The sequence below is a fragment of the Scyliorhinus canicula genome, unplaced genomic scaffold (assembly GCF_902713615.1).
Source record: "Scyliorhinus canicula unplaced genomic scaffold, sScyCan1.1, whole genome shotgun sequence".
NCBI lineage: Eukaryota > Metazoa > Chordata > Chondrichthyes > Carcharhiniformes > Scyliorhinidae > Scyliorhinus > Scyliorhinus canicula.
Genome location: NW_024055450.1, coordinates 53,177 through 73,649, shown reverse-complemented (window position 1 = coordinate 73,649; position 20,473 = coordinate 53,177). Strand labels below are relative to the sequence as shown.

The window sequence follows — 20,473 nt, the reverse complement described above, 5'->3', positions numbered from 1 at the left end:
CCTGCAAAAACTCGCATTCAAAGTATCATCTTGCATCATTGAATTTGTCTATATATGTTTTTTTCATAGAATTTACAGTGCAGAAAGAGACCATTCGGCCCATCGAGTCTGCACCGGCTCTTGGAAAGAGCACCCTACCCAAGGTCAACACCTCCTCCTATCCCAATAACCCCACCCAACACTAAGGGCAATTTTGGACACGAAGGGCAATTTATCATGGCCAATCCACCTAACCTGCACATCTTTGGACTGTGGGAGGAAACCGGAGCACCCGGAGAAAATCCACGCAGACACGGGGAGGATGTGCAGACTCCCACAGACAGTGACCCGAGCCGGAATCGAACCTGGGACCCTGGAGCTGTGAAGCCATTGTGCTATCCACAATGCTACCGTGCTGCCCTCTTCATTCACCTGAGGAAGGAGTTGCGCTCCAAGAGCTAGTGATGTGACACAAACCTATTGGACTTGAACCTGGTGTTATAAGACTTCTTCTGTGCCCACCCCAGGCCAATGCCGGCATCTCCACATCTAGACCAGTAAAGCAGAGAACCAGGCTGAAGCTCTGGGGATCGGGGTTCCACACGGCAGATCAACTGAGCAACCCAATTCAAGGGCAATTCGAGATGGGTGTAAATGAATAATGAAAATGTCAATCATGTAACTTTTCCACACACAGAAATGAATGGGCTTTGATAATGTTTCTGTGCGGGTTTAAACCAAGGGCCTTTGAGCAAACTTGATAATCACTACACTACAGAAACAGGAAACATCGCTTAGTGCACTGAATGAGAATAGTAAACTATGCGTCCTTATTGCCCTGAAGAACCTGCTGTTGTGGGAGTACAATTTGTCTGAAAATTAGGCAACTGGCGGAGAAATTGATCTGACATTAGAATCATAAAATGCCACAGCACATTAGAAAACCATTCACAACTAATACCTGTGAACTCTGAAAGCGATTCCTGCCATTCTCCATCACAGAGTATTTTGCAAGGTAATGCATTTGTTTAACTATTGAACAATAAATAACAATGATACAACTTATCTGCAAATTTTAATGTGTAACGTCAATAATGTTTCGAATAATAATATGGGACATTTGGTGTGTGAGGGGAACGTGATAACCAGTACACTGAAAAAACAGCTGATTGGCAATGAGCCCATTGGACTGGTGTTTGGAAAATATGTTGTGTTATCTGTAAAAGTGATAAAAGTCGAATCAAAATATAGATTGAAAAAGAGCAAATCGATTAGTCTCAATGTCTTTCTCTCTTTCTGTGATCGTGAGGATTCTCTATTCCAATTATTCTTCCAATTTGCTTTTGAAAAAGGAGTTTCTGCAGAATCCTTGCTCAGTTTGATTTAATGACAATGTTCCCCATGTACAATGACCAGAAGATTTGGACATGAAGATGGTGTAGTTTATGATATAAACATTATGTAATCATGCAATTGGTTTCCTATTGAATTTACAAAAGTGTATTTTTCTGCTGAAGCATCTTGTCATTATTTCTGAGTTGATAACAGAATTTAATACATTTGATCTACATCCTGTTTACAGAGTCTGTCTATTAGAGAGGGATTTGTAAAGTGTAACAAAGCCTTCTAGAGATGACTTTGCTGAAGTAGTTTACTTTATTAGATTTCAAATTAACTATGAAATGTAGACATGACCGCCCAGCAAATATCTAAGGGCAAAATGATTTCCTCTCATTCAGAAATAATATCATTCTTATGTTCCTTTGAAAAACATCAAACAATTTTGCTCATTACTCCAAACGTGATATTATTTGATATTTATGTCCTCATCCTAAAATGTGACTCTCTGAAATATACAACATTTAATTGCAAACATGACTGACAAATTAAATCGAGTCACTGGGTAATATAAGTTCTGTTGAGTTCATTTGAGATTGCCCATGTCAGTTTTTAAACACAATCAAATATCTTCACAGGTAGGAGATTAAAGAATGATAAGTTTATTATATTTGACCCTCTTTGTTCTGGGTATGAAATGAGATGAGGAGAAATTTCTTCAACCAGATAGTGGTTAGTCTGTGGAAATTCTTATCACAGGATATAGTTGAGGCCAATACGTTCTTTGCTTTCAAGAAGCAGTTAGATATAACACTGAGGGCGAAAGGGATCAAAGGATATGGAGGGGAAAGCGGGATTAGGCTATGGAGTTGGATGATAAGCCATGATCATAATGAATGTCAGAGCAGGTGCGAAGGGCCAAATGGTCTCTTCCTGCTCCTATTTTCTATGTAATCCCTTCACTCACCTAAGAGCAGGTGAACGGTCTCTCCCCAGTGTGAACTCGCTGATGTTTCTGCAAACTGGATAAAGCACGGAATCTCTGTCCACACTGAGAGCAGGTGAATGGCTTCTCCCCAGTGTGAACTCGCTGGTGTGTCTGCAGATTGAATAATTGTGTGAACCCCTTCCCACACTGAGAGCAGGTGAATGGCCTCTCGCCAGTGTGAACTCGCTGATGTCTCCGCAGACTGGATAAATCACTGAACCCCTTCCCACACTGAGAGCAGGTGAATGGCCTCTCTCCACTGTGGACTCGCTGGTGTGTCTGCAGACTGGATAACCAAGTGAATCCCTGCCCACACTGAGAGCAGATGAATGGCCTCTCCCCAGTGTGAACTCGCTGGTGTCTCAGCAGATTGGATAAATCATTGAATCCCTTCCCACACTGAGAGCAGGTGAATGGCCTCTCCTCAGTGTGAACTCGCTGATGTCTCCGCAGACTGGATAAGTCACTGAATCCCTTCCCACACTGAGAGCAGGTGAATGGCCTCTCTCCAGTGTGAATTCGCTGGTGTGTCCGCAGGTTGGATGAATCAATGAATCCCTTCCCACACTGAGAGCAGGTGAATGGCTTCTCCCCAGTGTGAATTCGCTGGTGTGTCTGGAGATTGAATAATTGTGTGAATCCCTTCCCACACTGAGAACAGGTGAATGGCCTCTCCCCAGTGTGAACTCGCTGGTGTGACTGCAGACTGGATAACTGTGTGAATCCCTTCCCACACTGAGAGCAGGTAAATGGTTTCTCCCCAGTGTGAACTCGCTGGTGTGCCTGAAGGTTAGATAACTGAGTGAATCCTTTCCCACATTTCAAGCATGTGAACGGCCTCTCCCCAGTGTGAATGCGTTGATGAATCTCTAGCTTAGACGGGACTCTGAATCCCTTCCCACAGTCCCCACATTTCCACGGTTTCTCCATGTTTTAGGTCTCCTCGTGTCTCTCCAGATTGGACAATCAGTGGAAGCCTTGTCTACACACAGAGCATGTGCACTGTCTCTCCTCGCTGTGAATGGTGTGATGTTTTTTCAGACTGTGTATCTGGTTGAAGCTCTTTCCACAATCAATTCACTGGAACTCTCTCACTCGGGTGAGTGTTGTGTGGGTCTTGGTGCTTTTCCAGTCACACTCATATTTAAAATCTTCTGAAGCCGATAGATCGGACAAACATTTCTCCTTCTCGCCGATGATATTCAGATCAGAAGGAATCGAATTAGTTTGTCACATCGCGACATGATGTTTGAGATTATGTCTATAATTCCAGCTCTTCCAATATCCTTTAGAAACAATTAACAAAAGTTATCATTGTTCGTACAGGATAGAAATTCAGAACAGACAATTCTAGTTCCTATGGAATATTATTTCCTCTCTCGTTCTCCAAAAGCTGTAAATATCCATCCCACACAATCTCCCTCCATTCTCACTCTGCTGTATTTAATATTCACCTTCCCAATTCTCCTAAAGGTGCTGATTCATGTTGATTGACAGATCCAAGCTCAGCTCACTGCTTCCTGACCAGGACACAGAGATTAGAATAGGAGCAGGAGTAGGCCATTCAGCCCACCGATTCTGCTCAACCATTCAATGAGATCCTTGGCCGATCTACCTCAACACTATTTTCCCACACAATCCCCATATCCCTCAATATCTTCAACATCTAGAAACCTATCAATATTTGTCTTGAACATACTTGATGACTGAGGCTCCACATTCTTCTGGGACAGAGAATTCCAAAGCTTCACCACTTCCTGAGTGAAGAAATCCCTCCTCATCTCAGCTTTCTCTCTATTTTCCTGCCTGAACCCCATTACCCTTAACTCCATTGTCCATCAAATATCTGCCGAACCCGTGTTTGAATATAATCAATGACCCCCAGACTTGGAGAGGATTATAAGAGATACGATTTATAATCATCTAGATAGGAATAATATGATTAGGGATAGTCAGCATGGTTTTGTGAAGGGTAGGTCATGCCTCACAAACCTTATCGAGTTCTTTGAGAAGGTGACTGAACAAGTAGACGAGGGTAGAGCAGTTAATGTGGTGTATATGGATTTCAGTAAAGCATTTGATAAGGTACCCCATGGTCGGCTATTGCAGAAAATACGGAGGCTGGGGATTGAGGGTGATTTAGAGATGTGGATCAGAAATTGGCTAGTTGAAAGAAGACAGAGGGTGGTAGTTGATGGCAAATGTTCAGAATAGAGTTTGGTTACGAGTGGCGTACCACAAGGATCTGTTCTGGGCCGTTGCTGTTTGTCATTTTTATAAATGACCTAGAGGAGGGCACAGAAGGTTGGGTGAGTAAATTTGCAGACGACACTAAAGTCGGTGGAGTTGTAGACAGTGTGGAAGGATGTTGCAGGTTACAGAGGGACATAGATAAGCTGCAGAGCTGGGCTGAGAGGGGGCAAATGGAGTTTAATGTAGAGAAGTGTGAGGTGATTCACTTTGGAAAGAATAACAGGAATGCGGAATATTTCGCTAATGGTAAGATTCTTGGTAGTGTGGATGAGCAGAGGGATCTCGGTGTCCATGTACATAGATCCCTGAAAGTTGCCACCCAGGTTGATAGGGTTGTGAAGAAGGCCTATGGTGTGTTGGCCTTTATTGGTGGAGGGATTGAGTTCCGGAGCCATGAGGTCACGTTGCAGCTGTACAAAACTCTGGTACGGCCGCATTTGGAGTATTGCGTACAGTTCTGGTTGCCTCATTATAGGAAGGACGTGGAAGCTTTGGAACGGGTGCAGAGGAGATTTACCAGGATGTTGCCTGGTATGGAGGGAAAATCTTATGAGGAAAGACTGATGGACTTGAGGTTGTTTTCGTTAGAGAGAAGGAGGTTAAGAGGTGACTTAATAGAGGCATACAAAATGATCAGAGGGTTAGATAGGGTGGACAGTGAAAGCCTTCTCTCGCGGATGGAGGTGGCTAGCACGAGGAGACATAGCCTTAAATTGAGGGGTAATAGATATAGGACAGAGGTCAGAGGTAGGTTTTTTACGCAAAGAGTGGTGAGGCCGTGGAATGCCCTACCTGCAACAGTAGTGAACTCGCCAACATTGAGGGCATTTAAAAGTTTATTGGATAAGCATATGGATGATAATGGCTTAGTGTAGGTTAGATGGCCTTTAGTTTTTGACTTCCCATGTCGGTGCAACATCGTGGGCCGAAGGGCCTGTACTGCGCTGTATCGTTCTATGTTCTTTGTTCTACTTGCTGCTCCCTGTGTAGAGAAAGCCAAAGACTAACCTTCAGAACATCATATTCTTTTTTACTGTCACAAGTAGGCTTACATTAATACTGCAATGAAGTTCGTGAAAAGCCCCTAGTCGCCACATTCCGGCGCCTATTTGGGTACACAGGGAGAATTCTGAATCTCCAGATTACCAAACAGCACGTCTTTCAGGGCTTGTGTGAGGAACCGGAGCACCGGGAGGAAACCATGCAGACACGGGGAGAACGTGCAGACTCCGCACAGACAGTGACCCTAGTGGGAATCGAACCCAGATCCCTGGCGATGTGAAGCAACAGTGCTAACCACTGTGCAACCATGCCGCTACATTAGGTATATCTCTGCCCAATGTTAATTTACTTTCCCTGAAATGTCAACCATCTCCTGGGGAAATCAGGCCTTTAATTGGGAACATTGGGAAAGAGATCACCCTTTTAACTTGACAAATAAATGAATCAAGATGAGGGACACTGCAGCATCGGTCTTTTTCATTTTCGGGCACTAGAACCTGGCCTGGAACAGACTATGAAGCGCCGCCCATTATTGACGTCACCGCAACCCCGCATGCGCACCGCTCCATCTGAATCAAGATGGCGGCCGTAAAACTAGGCCTGTTATCGGGGAAAAGACCCGAAGCTGCAAACGCAGGACCCACAGGTACGTGTTCCTGGTTTAGGGCCTTCACGCGGTGTTTAAAAACTCTCCCTCCAGAGCTGGTTCGATTGCTTCGTTCGGATTTCCACATCCTTACCCGCTGCCCAGGAGAGAAAGAAGCGTCTCTTTCCCAGGCGCCATCACACACCGAGCATGCTCTAACTACTCCCAGGCAATGCGCCTGCGCACTGCTGTCCTGCGGTGTCGATAGGGGACATTCACCACCGCGCGGAATGCCGGGTAATGAATACGCCATACATCATCCCAATTAGTGATTAGTGATTTTTGTTTGCTATGATTTGAAGATTGGATGGATGGGATGAAAATTATACATAAATCCAAGTGTGCAGGCCCTCAATTATAAACCAGAACGAAGGGGAATATAAATTAATTTTCATTGAGGTACAATGAAATGTGTTGGGCTGGACCAAGTTCCCACGCCAGCATGTAAGCGGTGGTGTTTAACGCGAGGAAAATTGGCACAAAACAGCCACCGATTCCCTGCTCCGGGGGAGGGGGTCGGGGACTAGCAGGGAGGCAGCGTATAGCTCCCATCTCTAGCTTCTGATACAGCCTGGAGGATTGCCGGATCCGTGGCCACGCATGCACAGGGTGAGACCAGCAGCGGCCTCGCTGTGCTTCAAGGCAGACTATGCCCACGGACCCGGACCGCAAAAGTAGTATCCCCTTAGGCAGCTCGCATGCCCCCGACCTCCCCACTACAGTACTCCCAATTGAAGCCCCCCCCCTGCTCGCGGATCGGCCCTTCCCCGACTGAATATGATGCAAGGTTGCTGAACGGCTGGGACCATGAGAATCCAACGTCGTCGCGAACTCGACCGGTCGGAGATGGAGCATTGCGGGGCGGTCCTCCGGCAATGGCTTCAGGCCATGCCGTGTGCGGCGTACTCCTAGAATACACCGATTTTCAGGGGGCAGAGCTTCCGAATACCGGTGCCAATCCCGATTTCGGCGTCAAAACAGATTCTCCGCCCCGTCACCGAACACGATTTCCGTGTCGGGGATCGGAGAATCCAGCGCCTTGTTCTGCGTACAATCCAGCCAGATCATTCCTTAGATGAAAAACAGAGGATATACAACAGATACACAATGTAAATACATAGACACAAACATCGGATGAAGCATACGGAGTGCAGCATTATTCAGTCGAGAAGTTCGTGGAGAGATCAGATCAGTCCATAAGAGGGTCATTCAGGAGTGTGATAACAGCGTTCAAGAAGCTGTTTTGGATCTGTTAATGCGTGATCTCAGACCTTTGTGTCTCCTGTCCGATGGGAGCAGTCTTTGATTATGCTGCCCACTTTCCCAAGACAGTGGGGGATGTAGACAGAATCAATGGATGGGAGGCGGGTTTGCGTGATTGACTGGGTTGTGTTCATGGCTCTCTGTAGTTTCTGATGGTCTTGTGCTGAGCAGTTGTCACAGCAGGCTGTGACGCAGCCAGGAGGATGTTTTCTATGCAGCATCTGTAAAAACCGGTAAGAGTCAACATGGACATGCTGAATTTCCAGAGTTTCCTGAGAAAGTATAGGCGCTGTTATGCTTTCTTGGTCGTAGCATCGATGTAGGAAACCATATCCATCTAATATTGGAAAATAGATATCTAATGAGAGGGAAATCAATTTGTGTATACTTTTAAGTGTAGCCAATCCACCTACCCTGCACATCTTTGGGTTGTGGCATCAGACCCACAGACACGGGGAGAATAATTTATGTATCCTAAAATATAGATAGATTGGAGAGTTGGGCAGAGAAATGGCAGATGGAGTTCAATCCAGGCAAATGCGAGGTGATGCATTTTGGAAGATCAAATTCAAGAGCGGACTATATGGTCAATGGAACGATCTTGGGGAAAATTGATGTGCAGAGAGATCTGGGAGTTCAGGTCCATTGTCCCCTGAAGGTGGCAACGCAGGTTGATAGAGTGGTCAAGAAGGCATACAGCATGCTTGCCTTCATCGGACGGGATATTGAGTACAAGAGTTGGCAGCTCATGTTACAGTTGTATAGGACTTAAGTTCGGCCACATTTGGAATACTGCGTGCAGTTCTGGTCGCCACATTACCAGAAGGATGTGGATGCCTTGGAGAGGTTGCAGAGGAGGTTCACCAGGATGTTGCTTGGTATGGAGGGTGCTAGCTATGAAGAAAGGTTGAGTAGATTAGGATTGTTTTCGTTGGAAAGACGGAGGTTGAGGGGGGACCTGATTGAGGTCTACAAAATTATGAGAGGTATGGACAGGGTGGACAGCAACAAGCTTTTCCCAAGAGTCGGGGTGTCAGTTACAAGGGGTCACGATTTCAAGGTGAGAGGGGGAAAGTTTAAGGGAGATGTGCGTGGAAAGTTTTCTACGCAGAGGGTGGTGGGTGCCTGGAACACTTTACCAACGGAGGTGGTAGAGGCGGGCACGATAGCATAATTTAAGAAGCGTCTAGACAGGTATATGAATGGGCGGGAACAGAGGGAAGTAGACCTTGGAAAATAGGAGACAGGTTTAGATAAAGGATCTGGATCGGCGCAGGCTGGGAGGGCCGAAGGGCCTGTTCCTGTGCTGTAATTTTCTTTGTTCTTTAATGAACATCGATATGCAGAGAGGCAGATGAAAGGCATTTAAACACCTCACTTGGCATAGAACTGTCAAAAACTCAAAACAGGAGCTTCAGGAAATCAAATACTAACCAATAGCAAACTGCTCAGTTGTTGGAAGACATTTTTAAAATATAAATTGTTGGACCCCGGTTTGATTCCCATTTGGGTTACTGTCTGTGCTGAATCTGCATGTTCTCCACGTGTCTGTGTGGGTTTTCTCCAGGTGCTCAGGTTTCCTCCCACAGTCCACAGGTTAGGTGAATTGGACATTTTGAATTCTCCCTCAGTGTACCCGAACAGTAACTTTATTGCAGTGTAAGCCTACTTGTGACACTATTAAAAAAATTACATTCACTCAGATTCCAGCCCTCAAGTCTGGTGACAGACCTCACTGCTCCCTTGCCCTTCTGGCCTGTGAGTTCCTCTTGCTGCTGTTCCCAAGACAATCAGTGTCCACTCTCCCACATTACTCTGTCTGATAGAGTTCAGAGGCTCAGAGGAGGAAAGAAATGAGGACATGAATCTGAATTCAGAAATACAGTTAAAGAATCATGATTCAATTGATAAACTTAAGGATTTAAGTCAAAGTACTTGATTGCAATGAATATATTAATTTTGGCTGATACTGATGGGGAATGGAAGCGAATTATGTTAGTTGTTTTATATCGTTCTTCTTTTCTATGATTTTGACACATCATCTTTCTCCTTTCTTCCATTTAAATGGTGGACCATGCTACCCAGAATTCCCAGCATGGGCGAATACAGATATTTTAGTTTATGAACAACTCCATATTACAAAAGAACAGAGCTGAATACAAAACAATCAGCAATACAGTAAAAATATCCACAATATACCAAAACTGGACATTCTGAATTCTCCCTCAGTGAAACCAAACGGGCGCCGGAATATGGCGACTTGGGGATTTTCAGAGTAACTTCATTGCAGTTAATGTAAGCCGACTTGTGACAATAAAAGTTATTGTTATAAAATAGAAACCAATGAATAATCAACAAGAAACCAATACCACCAGATTTCAAGCCACCACCACCACCACATCAGCAGAAATGCTCCCAAACGGGCAGCACAGACCACTGGTAAAGCACACACCGATATGGGGCACGGCGGAAGAGAGCGAGAGAGAAAGTACACCTCTCCCAAGGAGCACAGTTCAACCTAAAAAACAGTTGTGTGTGTGAATACATCTTCTCTTAATCTAAAAGACTGAATGCACAGGTACAGAAAAGCTGGGCAGACCAAATAAGAGCAGGGTTCAGTTAGAATGGGCATTGGATGCAAAGCAATTTGGGCTGAAGTGGAGATGGAGGAGATACTGTTGGGTTTAACCCATTTGACTATGATTTAGGAGCAGAAACAGGCCATTCAGCCCTCCAAGACTGTTCCACCATTCAATAAAATCAGGGCTGAATTGGTTGTGGTCTCGGTTCCCCTTGCCTGTCTGCACCACCAACCCCTGCACCCAGAACCCTTGTCTCCCTTGTCTATCAAAAATCTGTCTAACTCTGCCTTAAATAAATTCAATGCCCCAGCCTCCACTGTTCTCTGGGAAGTGAATTCCACTAACTTCGGGGGGAAAAAATTATCCTCATTTTAGCCTTCATGTTCTCCCCATCTCTCATTCTCTTTTTAAAATAAATTTCGAGTACCCAATTATTTCTTCCAATTAAGGGGCAATTCAGCATGGCCAATCCACCTAACTTGCACATCTTTGGGTTGTGGGGGTGAAACCCACGCAAACAAGGGGAGAATATGCGAATTCCACACGGACAGTGACCCAGGGTCGGGATTCGAACCCAGGTCCTCAGTGCTGTAAGCAGCAATGCTAACCACTGTGCCACCATGCTGCCCCCCCCCCCCCCCCCCCCATGTTTCATTCTTAAAGTGTGTCACCTCGTTCTCGTCTTTCCCATGGATCCAAACTACAGTGGACTTTTTGGGTACGGACATTTCCATTGCGGGACACTAAATTAGAATTAGAATTAGAACAGTACAGCACAGAACAGGGAGGTATGTTCCAGGAGAAATTAGTTGTTAAGCAGATGTTGGTCCAGCATTGCAATAGAATACAGCATTGTTTGATTAACAAGTATATCCGTTGAGTATTTCAAGCGACCAAGGTGTTCCAGAATATTTTTTGGTAGAATTACAGGATTGTCATTCACTGACAATGGAGGAACAGGTATATATGTCCAACTCAGAATGATATGTGACTGGAAGTGATTGTGTCTGTCCACACTGGTGCCTTCGTCTTTGTTGCTGGTGGAGTGACAGGTTCTGTTCATGTCCTGGCAAACTCTTGTGTAGGTTCAGAGCTGATGGCAGGTACCTTTCCCGGAAGGATATTAACACACAGTTGGGTTTTTACAATAATCCAGCAGTTTCATGGTCTCCTTTTCTCCAGCTGGTCCCATGGATTCTGCCCAATTTCACAACCTGTCTCCTTGTTTTTGTGGCCTCTCTCTTATGCTCCCTTTTTGCTTTCAGAAGGCCATATAATAAGAAGTGGAAAATTTAAAACAGATTTGAGGAGAAACTACTTCTCCCAAGGGTTGTGAATCTGTGGAATTTGCTATCCCAGTTGCAGGGACAGTGAGTAAATTTAAGGAGGAGTTAGACAGCTTTTTAAGTGGTAATGGTTTGAAGGTTTATGGAGAAAAGGCAGGACAGTGGAGTTGAGGTCATGATGGGATCAGCCATGATCACATTGATGTGTTTAGGCTCGGGAGGCTGAATTGCCTATTCAATCTCCTGGGTCATGTGTTCCATGGAGGAGATGCTCTAGCTGATTTTGCAATCCAACTCTTAGTCTGTAGCATTAAAGGTGACAGATGAGGTATATCTGGATTTCCAGAAAGCCTTTGACAAGGTGCCACACAAAAGGTTGCTGCATAAGATAAAGATGCATGGCATTAAGGGTAAAGTAGTAGCATGGATAGAGGATTGGTTAATTAATAGAAAGCAAAGAGTTGGGATAAATGGGTGTTTCTCTGGTTGGCAATCAGTAGCTAGTGGTGTCCCTCAGGGATCCGTGTTGGGCCCACAATTGTTCACAATTTACATTGATGATTTGGAGTTGGGGACCAAGGGCAATGTGTCCAAGTTTGCAGATGACACTAAGATGAGTGGTAAAGCGAAAAGTGCAGAGGATACTGGAAGTCTGCAGAGGGATTTGGATAGGTTAAGTGAATGGGCTCGGGTCTGGCAGATGGAATACAATGTTGACAAATGTGAGGTTATCCATTTTGGTAGGAATAACAGCAAACGGGATTATTATTTAAACGATAAAATATTAAAGCATGCCGCTGTTCAGAGAGACTTGGGTGTGCTAGTGCATGAGTCACAGAAGGTTGGTTTACAAGTGCAACAGGTGATTAAGAAGGCAAATGGAATTTTGTCCTTCATTGCTAGAGGGATGGAGTTTAAGACTAGGGAGGTTATGTTGCAATTGTATAAGGTGTTAGTGCGGCCACACCTGGAGTATTGTGTTCAGTTTTGGTCTCCTTACTTGAGAAAGGACGTACTGGCGCTGGAGGGTGTGCAGAGGAGATTCACTAGGTTAATCCCAGAGCTGAAGGGGTTGGATTATGAGGAGAGGTTGAGTAGACTGGGACTGTACTCGTTGGAATTTAGAAGGATGAGGGGGGATCTAATATAAACATTTAAAATTATGAAGGGAATAGATAGGATAGATGCGGGCAGGTTGTTTCCACTGGCGGGTGACAGCAGAACTAGGGGGCATAGCCTCAAAATAAGGGGAAGTAGATTTAGAACTGAGTTTAGGAGGAACTTCTTCACCCAAAGGGTTGTGAATCTATGGAATTCCTTGCCCAGTGAAGCAGTTGAGGCTCCTTCATTACATGTTTTTAAGGTAAAGATAGATAGTTTTTTGAAGAATAAAGGGATTAAGGGTTATGGTGTTCGGGCCGGAAAGTGGAGCTGAGTCCACAAAAGATCAGCCATGATCTCATTGAATGGCGGAGCAGGCTCGAGGGGCCAGATGGCCTACTCCTGCTCCTAGTTCTTATGTTCTTATGTTCTTATGTTCTTATGAGGAATATATCAGCCAGAATGGCGGATCAGACTCACTTATAATAATAATGGGCCAAATGGCCTAATTCTGCTTATAAATGTTATGAACTGTGTTTCTTACTCTCAAAGTGAGTGAATCCTTTGCTGTTTCTCCTCTGGGCCCCATCTCCACTATTATTGTCTGATTGTCCCAGTGAGACTCTCACTGTTATTATTGGACAATCAACGATTGTCTCAGCCTGTGGCCGCTCTCACCATCTGTCACCGTCACAATGCCCGGGTGATTGACGGCAGCTTTCGACCAATTGGAAGAGGAGGGGCGGGACTGGAGGCCCGACAGGGAGCGGCTGGTCCTCCAACCAATCGGAGTGAATGAGGGGTTGGACTGGGCTTGATTGAAGCATGCACAGTATGGGTCATGGCGATGGACAGCGGCTCCTTGTTGAGATCTAAAATCGGTCAGGAGGGAGCGAAGAAGCACGTGGTGGGCAGGCGTAAACATGTTGTGTGAGCCGCAAACCTGGGAAAAGAGCTTACCGGATCCAATTTGTACCGAGCGGGGCTGCAGATTCTCATGTTAGACCCAGGTGAACGGCCACCATCTTTATTGGGGGAAAGCTCACCAGGGCGAATGTGGAGCCGCCATCTTTGTTGGAGGCAATGTTTTTAAAAAAAAGAATAATCCTTAACGTCACAATGAAGTTACTGTGAAAATCCCCTATCGCCACATTCCGGCGCCTGTTCGGGTCACTGAGGGAGAATTCAGAATGTCCAAATTACCTAACATCACATCTTCACACTCTGCACAGACAGTGACCTTAGGCAAGAATCGAAGCTAGGACCCTGACGCTGTGAAGCAACAGTGCTAACCACTGTGCTACCGTAGATTGGCCACGCTTAATTACTCCTTAATATCCAGGGATGTGCAGGTTAGGTTCTTGGTCATGGGGATAAGGCGGGTGGACGAGGGAATGTAAATGGGTAGAGCGCTCATTCGAAGGGTTGGTGCAGACTCAATGGGCCGAATGCCCTCCTTCTGCACTGTTCGGGTACACAGAGGGAGAATTCAGAATGTCCAACTCTCCTAACAGCATGTCGTTTGGGATGTGTTGAAGGAGGTGATTGTTTTAGGAGGTATTTGTTACCCTACGTTCAGAATGAAGCCAACCATCAATCTACATTAGCCTTTGAGTCCCAACGTCTTATTGTTGAAGCAGAGCAGGAAGAGAAGAGAAAGACGTTCTGCTTTTCAGTTCTCACTACCTCCTGGGCTATTCTCCTCCATGTGTCTAGAGATCTATGATTGTGTCCAGTCACATGAAGAACCTGTCAAATCTCTCAACCTACCCCGAGTAAACATCATCCTCGAATAGAGGGACTGCTGATGACATGGAGGGGCAAAGTGTAGCAGGGAGTATGAGCATTCATCCTGGAGCAGGAGGAGCGATGCTGTGAATTTCTATCCTGGACTGACGGTGATTAACTTTGGAAAATCCTTTTACAGGGGGTTAGAAAGCGAGGATTTACGCAAAGCAAACTCAAACCAAGAATAGGTTTACTTAGAACATAGAACAGTACAGCACAGAACAGGCCCTTCGGCCCTCGATGTTGTGCCGAGCAATGATCACCCTACTTAAACCCACGTATCCACCCTATACCCGTAACCCAACAATCCCCCCATTAACCTTACACTACGGGCAATTTAGCATGGCCAATCCACCTAACCCGCACATCTTTGGACTGTGGGAGGAAACCGGAGCACCCGGAGGAAACCCATGCACACACGGGGAGGACGTGCAGACTCCACACAGACAGTGACCCAGCCGGGAATCGAACCTGGGACCCTGGAGCTGTGAAGCATTGATGCTAACCACCATGCTACCGTGAGGCCCCTTTTCTTTCCTGAATTTCTTGTTTGGACTGACAAAGATGGCTTTTGCAACTTTCATTTTCAGGGTATTAGAAAAGGATTTACAGGCAGGAAACACAAGCGAACCCTGACATCAAACTCCTACAGCATCACTCAATTCATCAGGACCAGGATATTATTGCACTTTCAGTGTAAGCATTGAGTTCCAAGTCATTACCACTCAGTGTAAAATTTCTGCCTCATATCAGCCTGTAGATCTTGCTCCAAATCTTAAATCTGTGTCCTGAAATCCTTTTGCAATTAGCTGGAAGGAGCAACGTTTCTTTAACTACTTTACCGAGACCAATCAGAAACTTGTACCTCTATCAATCTCCGTTCCTCCAAGGAGAACAACCGCAATTTCTCCAACCTAACATTGCAACTAAAATCCCTCATTCCTGGAACTATTCTGTTAAGTTTCCCCTGCACTCTCTCAAGGACCGTCACATCCTCCATAATATATGGTTTGCACAGATCCAGATGTTCTGACTTCCTGTCTGTGATGTCATCACGCACCGACACTTGCACGGTGACATCACCCCCCGTTCCCCGGATATTTCCTCAACTAGGAAACTTTTCCTCCGACTCCAGAGTTGCTGATATCTTTCCAGCTTTAGGCTACAGTGGGACATTTTAATATTGAAAACAATGAAATTGCTTCACAGCTGAGTATTTCTAAGCATTTCTCAACAATTTTGAGCTTTTAGTGCTCTGCTCTGTTACCTGTGAGGGGTTCCATGTCTCTGGAGCTGGTGTGACTCTCAAAAAACAATGCAAAACACCCGTGGAGGGTGAGGGCTACCAGCTTTCGACATATAAAATTCATTCTTTCTCTCGCTCGCTCGCTCGCTCTCTCTCTCGCTCTCTCCCTCCCTCAGAAAAATCAACCAAGATTCACTTCAAAATCTGACAGTCATTCAGTTCATCAGGATCTGAATGTAAGTGTTTCTGTTTGATCTGTGGTTGAAGATTTAAACATCTGTGCAGCTGAGATAGGATAGAGCAAGATTTGCAAACAAGGATGTGAATGTTCCATTGAGATGTTGCTTAACCAGTACCCAATGTAGGTCAATGAGCACAGGAGTGATGGGTAAGTGAGTGGGACTCAACTTTGGCAGATTCCCTTCCCTGAAGGACATTCGTGAACCAGTTTTCATGGTCACTTTTTCCTAGTGCTGGCCTCACAAATGACCAGATTCATTCAGCTCAATTTCACAACCTGCCTTTGTGTTTTTGTGGTTTCTCTCTCACTCCCTTTTTTCTGCTCTCAAATGAATTTCACAGGGTGTTAGAAGAGGAGGATTTGCAGTCAGGAAACTGAAACTGAAAATGATATCAGAATCTGATGGAGTCGGCCAATTTATTGTAACCTAAACATCATCGTAATTTGAACATGGAAGAAAAAAGCACCAATCGCTGCTGGGGGAAACCGTTCACGTGTTGTGTGTGTGGACAAGATTTCAGCCAATCATCTGGCCTTTCGGAACATAATTGCAGTCAGGACAGGGAGATGACATGGAAATGTGGGGACTGTGAGAAGGGATTCAATTACCCATCCCAGCTAGAAACTCATCGACGCAGCCACACTGGGGAGAGGCCATTCACCTGCTCTCAGTGTGGGAAGGGATTTACTCACATATCCACTCTGCTGAGACACCAGCGACTTCACACTCAGGAGAGGCCATTCACCTGCTCTCAGTGTGGGTTGGAATTCAATCGGTCATCCAACCTAGCATTACACCAACGGGTTCACACTGGGGAGAAGCCGTTCATCTGCTCCCAGTGTGGGAAGAGATTTGCTCACTCATACACCCTGCGGACACACAAGCGAGTTCACACTCTGGAGAGGCCATTCACCTGCTCCCAGTGTGGGAAGGGATTCACTCAGTCAGCCAATCTGCTGAGACACCAACGAGTTCATACTGGGGAGAGACCGTTCACCCGCTCCCAGTGTGGGAAGGGATTCACTCAATCATCCCACCTACTTGCACATCGGTATATTCACACTGGGGAGAGGCCATTCACCTGCTCAGTATGTGGGAAGGGATTCAGTCAGTCATCCAACCTGCTGAAACACCAGCGAACTCATAAGTAACTGTTGTGATTGGAATTTGCTGGTGATCATATTCAGGACTGAACCATGTCCATCCGAGTCTGTTTCTGCTTAATTGAAAAATACCTCCAGCTCAGTTATAGGTGTTAATATAGTTGGTCTTTGAAAGAGAGGATTTGCAGTTAGGAAACACAAACCAAACATCATATCAGCATCTAACACTCACTGAATTTATCGAAACTGAATATCATCAGATTTTGAACATAGCAGGAAAAAACACCGTTCACAGTGGAGAGAAACTGCACATGTGTCCTGTGTGTGGACGAGGCTTCAGCCAATCATCTGGCCTGCCAGTATATAAATGCAGTCACACCGGGGAGAAACCATGGGAATGTCGAGACTGTGAGAAGGGATTTGATTACCCATCCAAGTTGAAAATCCATCAGTGCACTCACACTGGGGAGAGACTATTCACCTGCTCCCAGTGTGGGAAAGGGCTGACACACTCACACCACTTGCAGCTGCACCAACATTTCTCACTGGAGAGAGGCTGTTCACCTACTTCCACTGTGAGAAGGGATTTGCTCATTCCTCCAATCTGCTGAGACATCAGTGAGTTCACACTGGGGAGAGACCATTTAAATATCCAGACTGTGAGGAGTTTTAAAACAATTCTGGATAACTGATGCCCCCTTAACATGTTCACGCTGTAGAACTGGGTTCAGACAATCTTCTTGCCTCACTACAGCTGTGAGTTCACACAGGAGAGAAGCCGTTCACCTGCTCCGAGTGTAGGAGGGGATTCACTCAGTTATCCCTGGATGCTGACTGGACTGGAGAGGCTTCTTTTGGGGGTCGGCAGTAAAGTGACCTTATTCAATGGTGGAGCAGGCTCGATAGACTGATTTTAAAAAAAAATTTGTTCATATTTATTGAACATCTCTAATTGCCCTGGAGGGAGTTAAGAGTCATCCACATTGCTGTGGGTCTGGAGTCACATGGAGGCCAGATCAGGTAAGGACAGCAGATTTCCTTCCCTAAAGGACATGAGTGAACCAGTTGAGTTTTAATGACAATCGACAATGATTTCATGGTCATCATTAGACTTTTAATTCCAGATTTTTATTTAATTAAAATGTCACCATCTGCAGTGGCGGGATTTGAACCCAGGTGATAGAACATTACCCTGGATTTCTGGTTTAGTAGTCCAGTGACAATACCACTACATCACTGCTATCTCACAGGAGGTAGTGGTAGTGGTGTCGTAGCTGACTCCTATTTCTTACGATGTGGAGATGCCGGCTTTGGACTGGGGTGAACACAGTAAGAAGTCTTACAACACCTGAGGAAGGAGCAGTGATCCAAAAGCTCGTGTTTGAAACAAACATGTTGGACTTTAACCTGGTGTTGTAAGACTTCTTACTGTAAAAACCCTGAAGACATCAAAATTTTACGTTATTTACCCAAAGAGCAATAAAGTGAAATATTGTCCACAATAGGTACAAAATAAGAGGATATGAAGCTCTGTAGCTTCAATAAACACGGAAAGAGGGAAATGAATGTCCAATAAAGACCTGGTCCACTTACCAATCACTGTCAGAGTTCAGGGACTCAAAATCAAAAATAATAAGAGGCTGTGTAAATTATTTGGGAAAGATAGTTAAACAAACAATGTGAACACGGTGGGATGTGTTCGGAGACAGGATGTTCCAGTTCTCCATCCTGGGATTCTCAGTGTCAACAGGGTGGGATTTATTTGGAGACAGCATGTCTCAGTTCCCACCCTGTGGTTCTCAGTGTGAACAGGGTGGGATGTGTTTGGAAACAGGATGTCCCAGTTCCCCATCCTGGGGTTCTCAGTGTGAACAGGGTGGGATGTGTTTGGAGACAGGGGGCACAATTCTCCGCAAATGCGGCGAGTCATAAAGGCTGCCATGAAACTGGCCGTGTTTCACGGCAGCGTCCGCGCCCCCTCCCGGGACCCGATTCTCCCCCCCGGGCGGGGCTAGCAGCGGGCCCCGTGAAGCACGACATTGTGGGCTTAGCGACCGTCGCTAAGTCTGCGCACCAAGTGTCACGCCGGCTGACGCGCACAATGACGTCAGCCGCGCATGCGCGGATTGGACGGCTCCAACCCGCGCATGCGCAGGGCCGTCATCTCCCTCGGCCGCCCCGCGGACTGATCCTGAAGGGTGGCGGAGGGAGAAAGAGTGCGTCCGTTACGGACGCACTGCCTGCGATCGGTGGGCACCGATCGCGGGTCCATGGATGCCCAGGACGGGCATGTTGCGCCCGTTTTTACGACGGCAGCAAGCAGGTGTGTTTGCTGCCGTAAAAACGGTCGTAAAGGCCTGGGCACTTGGCCCATCGGCCTGGGGAGAATCGCTGTGCGCCGTAAAAAACGGCGAGCAGCGATTCATGTCGTGGGGCGGCCGTGGGGGGGGGGGGGGGGGGAGAATAGCGGGTGGGCGTGAAAAATGTCGGGTACGCCCTCCCGCTATTCTCCGATCCGTCGTGGGCAGCGGAGAATCGCGCCCAGGATGTCTCAGTTCCCCACCCTGGGATTCTCAGTGTGAACACGTCGGGATGTGTTTGGAGACAGGATGTCCCAGTTCCCCACCTTGGGGTTCTCAGTGTGAACAGGGTGGGATGTGTTTGGCGACAGGATGTCTCAGTTCCCCACCCTGGGGTTCTCAGTGTGAACAGGGTGGGATGTGTTTGGAGACAGGATGTTCCCGTTTTCCACTTTAAAGGGACAAGGAGAGAACCAGCTCCATTGAATGGTGATGCTTTATGACATCATTCCATTACCTGGTAAATGCCCTCCCAGAATCCAGTTCATTAGGGGCTGGGAGTGTTTGATGGGGCAGGGCAGCGGGAATTTTACCCTTATCAAAGCTGTGCTGTACCTACTCTCTGGCACTGTTTGATGTAACGTGTAGTGGGAGTTTTCCTTTGTACCTATCCTGGGCTGTACTTGCCCCGTGAGTTTGTGATGGGATGATTTGGAGAGAACTTTGTTCTGTACCTTAGATGGACTGTACATACCTTGGGAGTGTTTGTTGGGAAAGTGTAGAGAGAGACTTACACTGTTCCTGACAAGTGTTGTACCTGCCCCGAGTGGCTCCCACTTCAGAACTGGTGCATTAAATTTACTCAGAAGGCAGAGGTGGGCCACCTTCTTGAACCTCTTCAGTCCATGTGGTGTAGGTACACCCACAGCGCTGTTAGGAAGAGAGTTCCAGGATATCGATACAGCAACAGTGAAGGAACGGCGGTATGTTTCCAAGTCAGAATGGCGTGTGGCTTGGAGGGAAACTACCACGAGGTGTTGTTCCCTACATCTGCTGCTCTTGTCCTTCTAGGTGTCGTGGTTGTGTGGGAAGAGATTCACTCAGTAATTTATCTGCTTCGTGGATGAAAAGAGCTTTGCTGATAATGGAGCCACAGCTTTACAGAAATCCTGGACTTCATTTCAAATTGTAACAGATTGTTTCCTCCCAACAGGTTCAATATACATTGTGGTTTTTACAGAATTCTCTGCATCCAGACTCCATTAAACACACTCAGAAAGTAGGAACCAATGGCGTGTTGATTTAATGTTTATTTCTATTACATAAGTGACTGCACATTGAGACCATGAGATTATT

The 20,473-nt window shown here is 46.0% G+C and overlaps 1 protein-coding gene across 1 annotated transcript; it reads right to left on the bottom strand.

The window, feature by feature from the left end:
- Positions 1–1,958: 1,958 nt before the first annotated feature.
- Positions 1,959–3,328, bottom strand: LOC119959506 (oocyte zinc finger protein XlCOF6-like). The gene has a single exon (XM_038787744.1). It carries the CDS (start codon positions 3,233–3,235, stop codon positions 2,285–2,287), a length of 951 nt encoding a protein of 316 aa, XP_038643672.1. The 5' UTR covers positions 3,236–3,328; the 3' UTR covers positions 1,959–2,284.
- Between the last annotated feature and the right edge of the window lie 17,145 nt (positions 3,329–20,473).

What these genes read in the sequence shown, in the direction of transcription:
- LOC119959506 (XM_038787744.1), bottom strand. Translation starts at nt 3,235, where the DNA reads ATGGAGAAACCGTGGAAATGTGGGGACTGTGGGAAGGGATTCAGAGTC.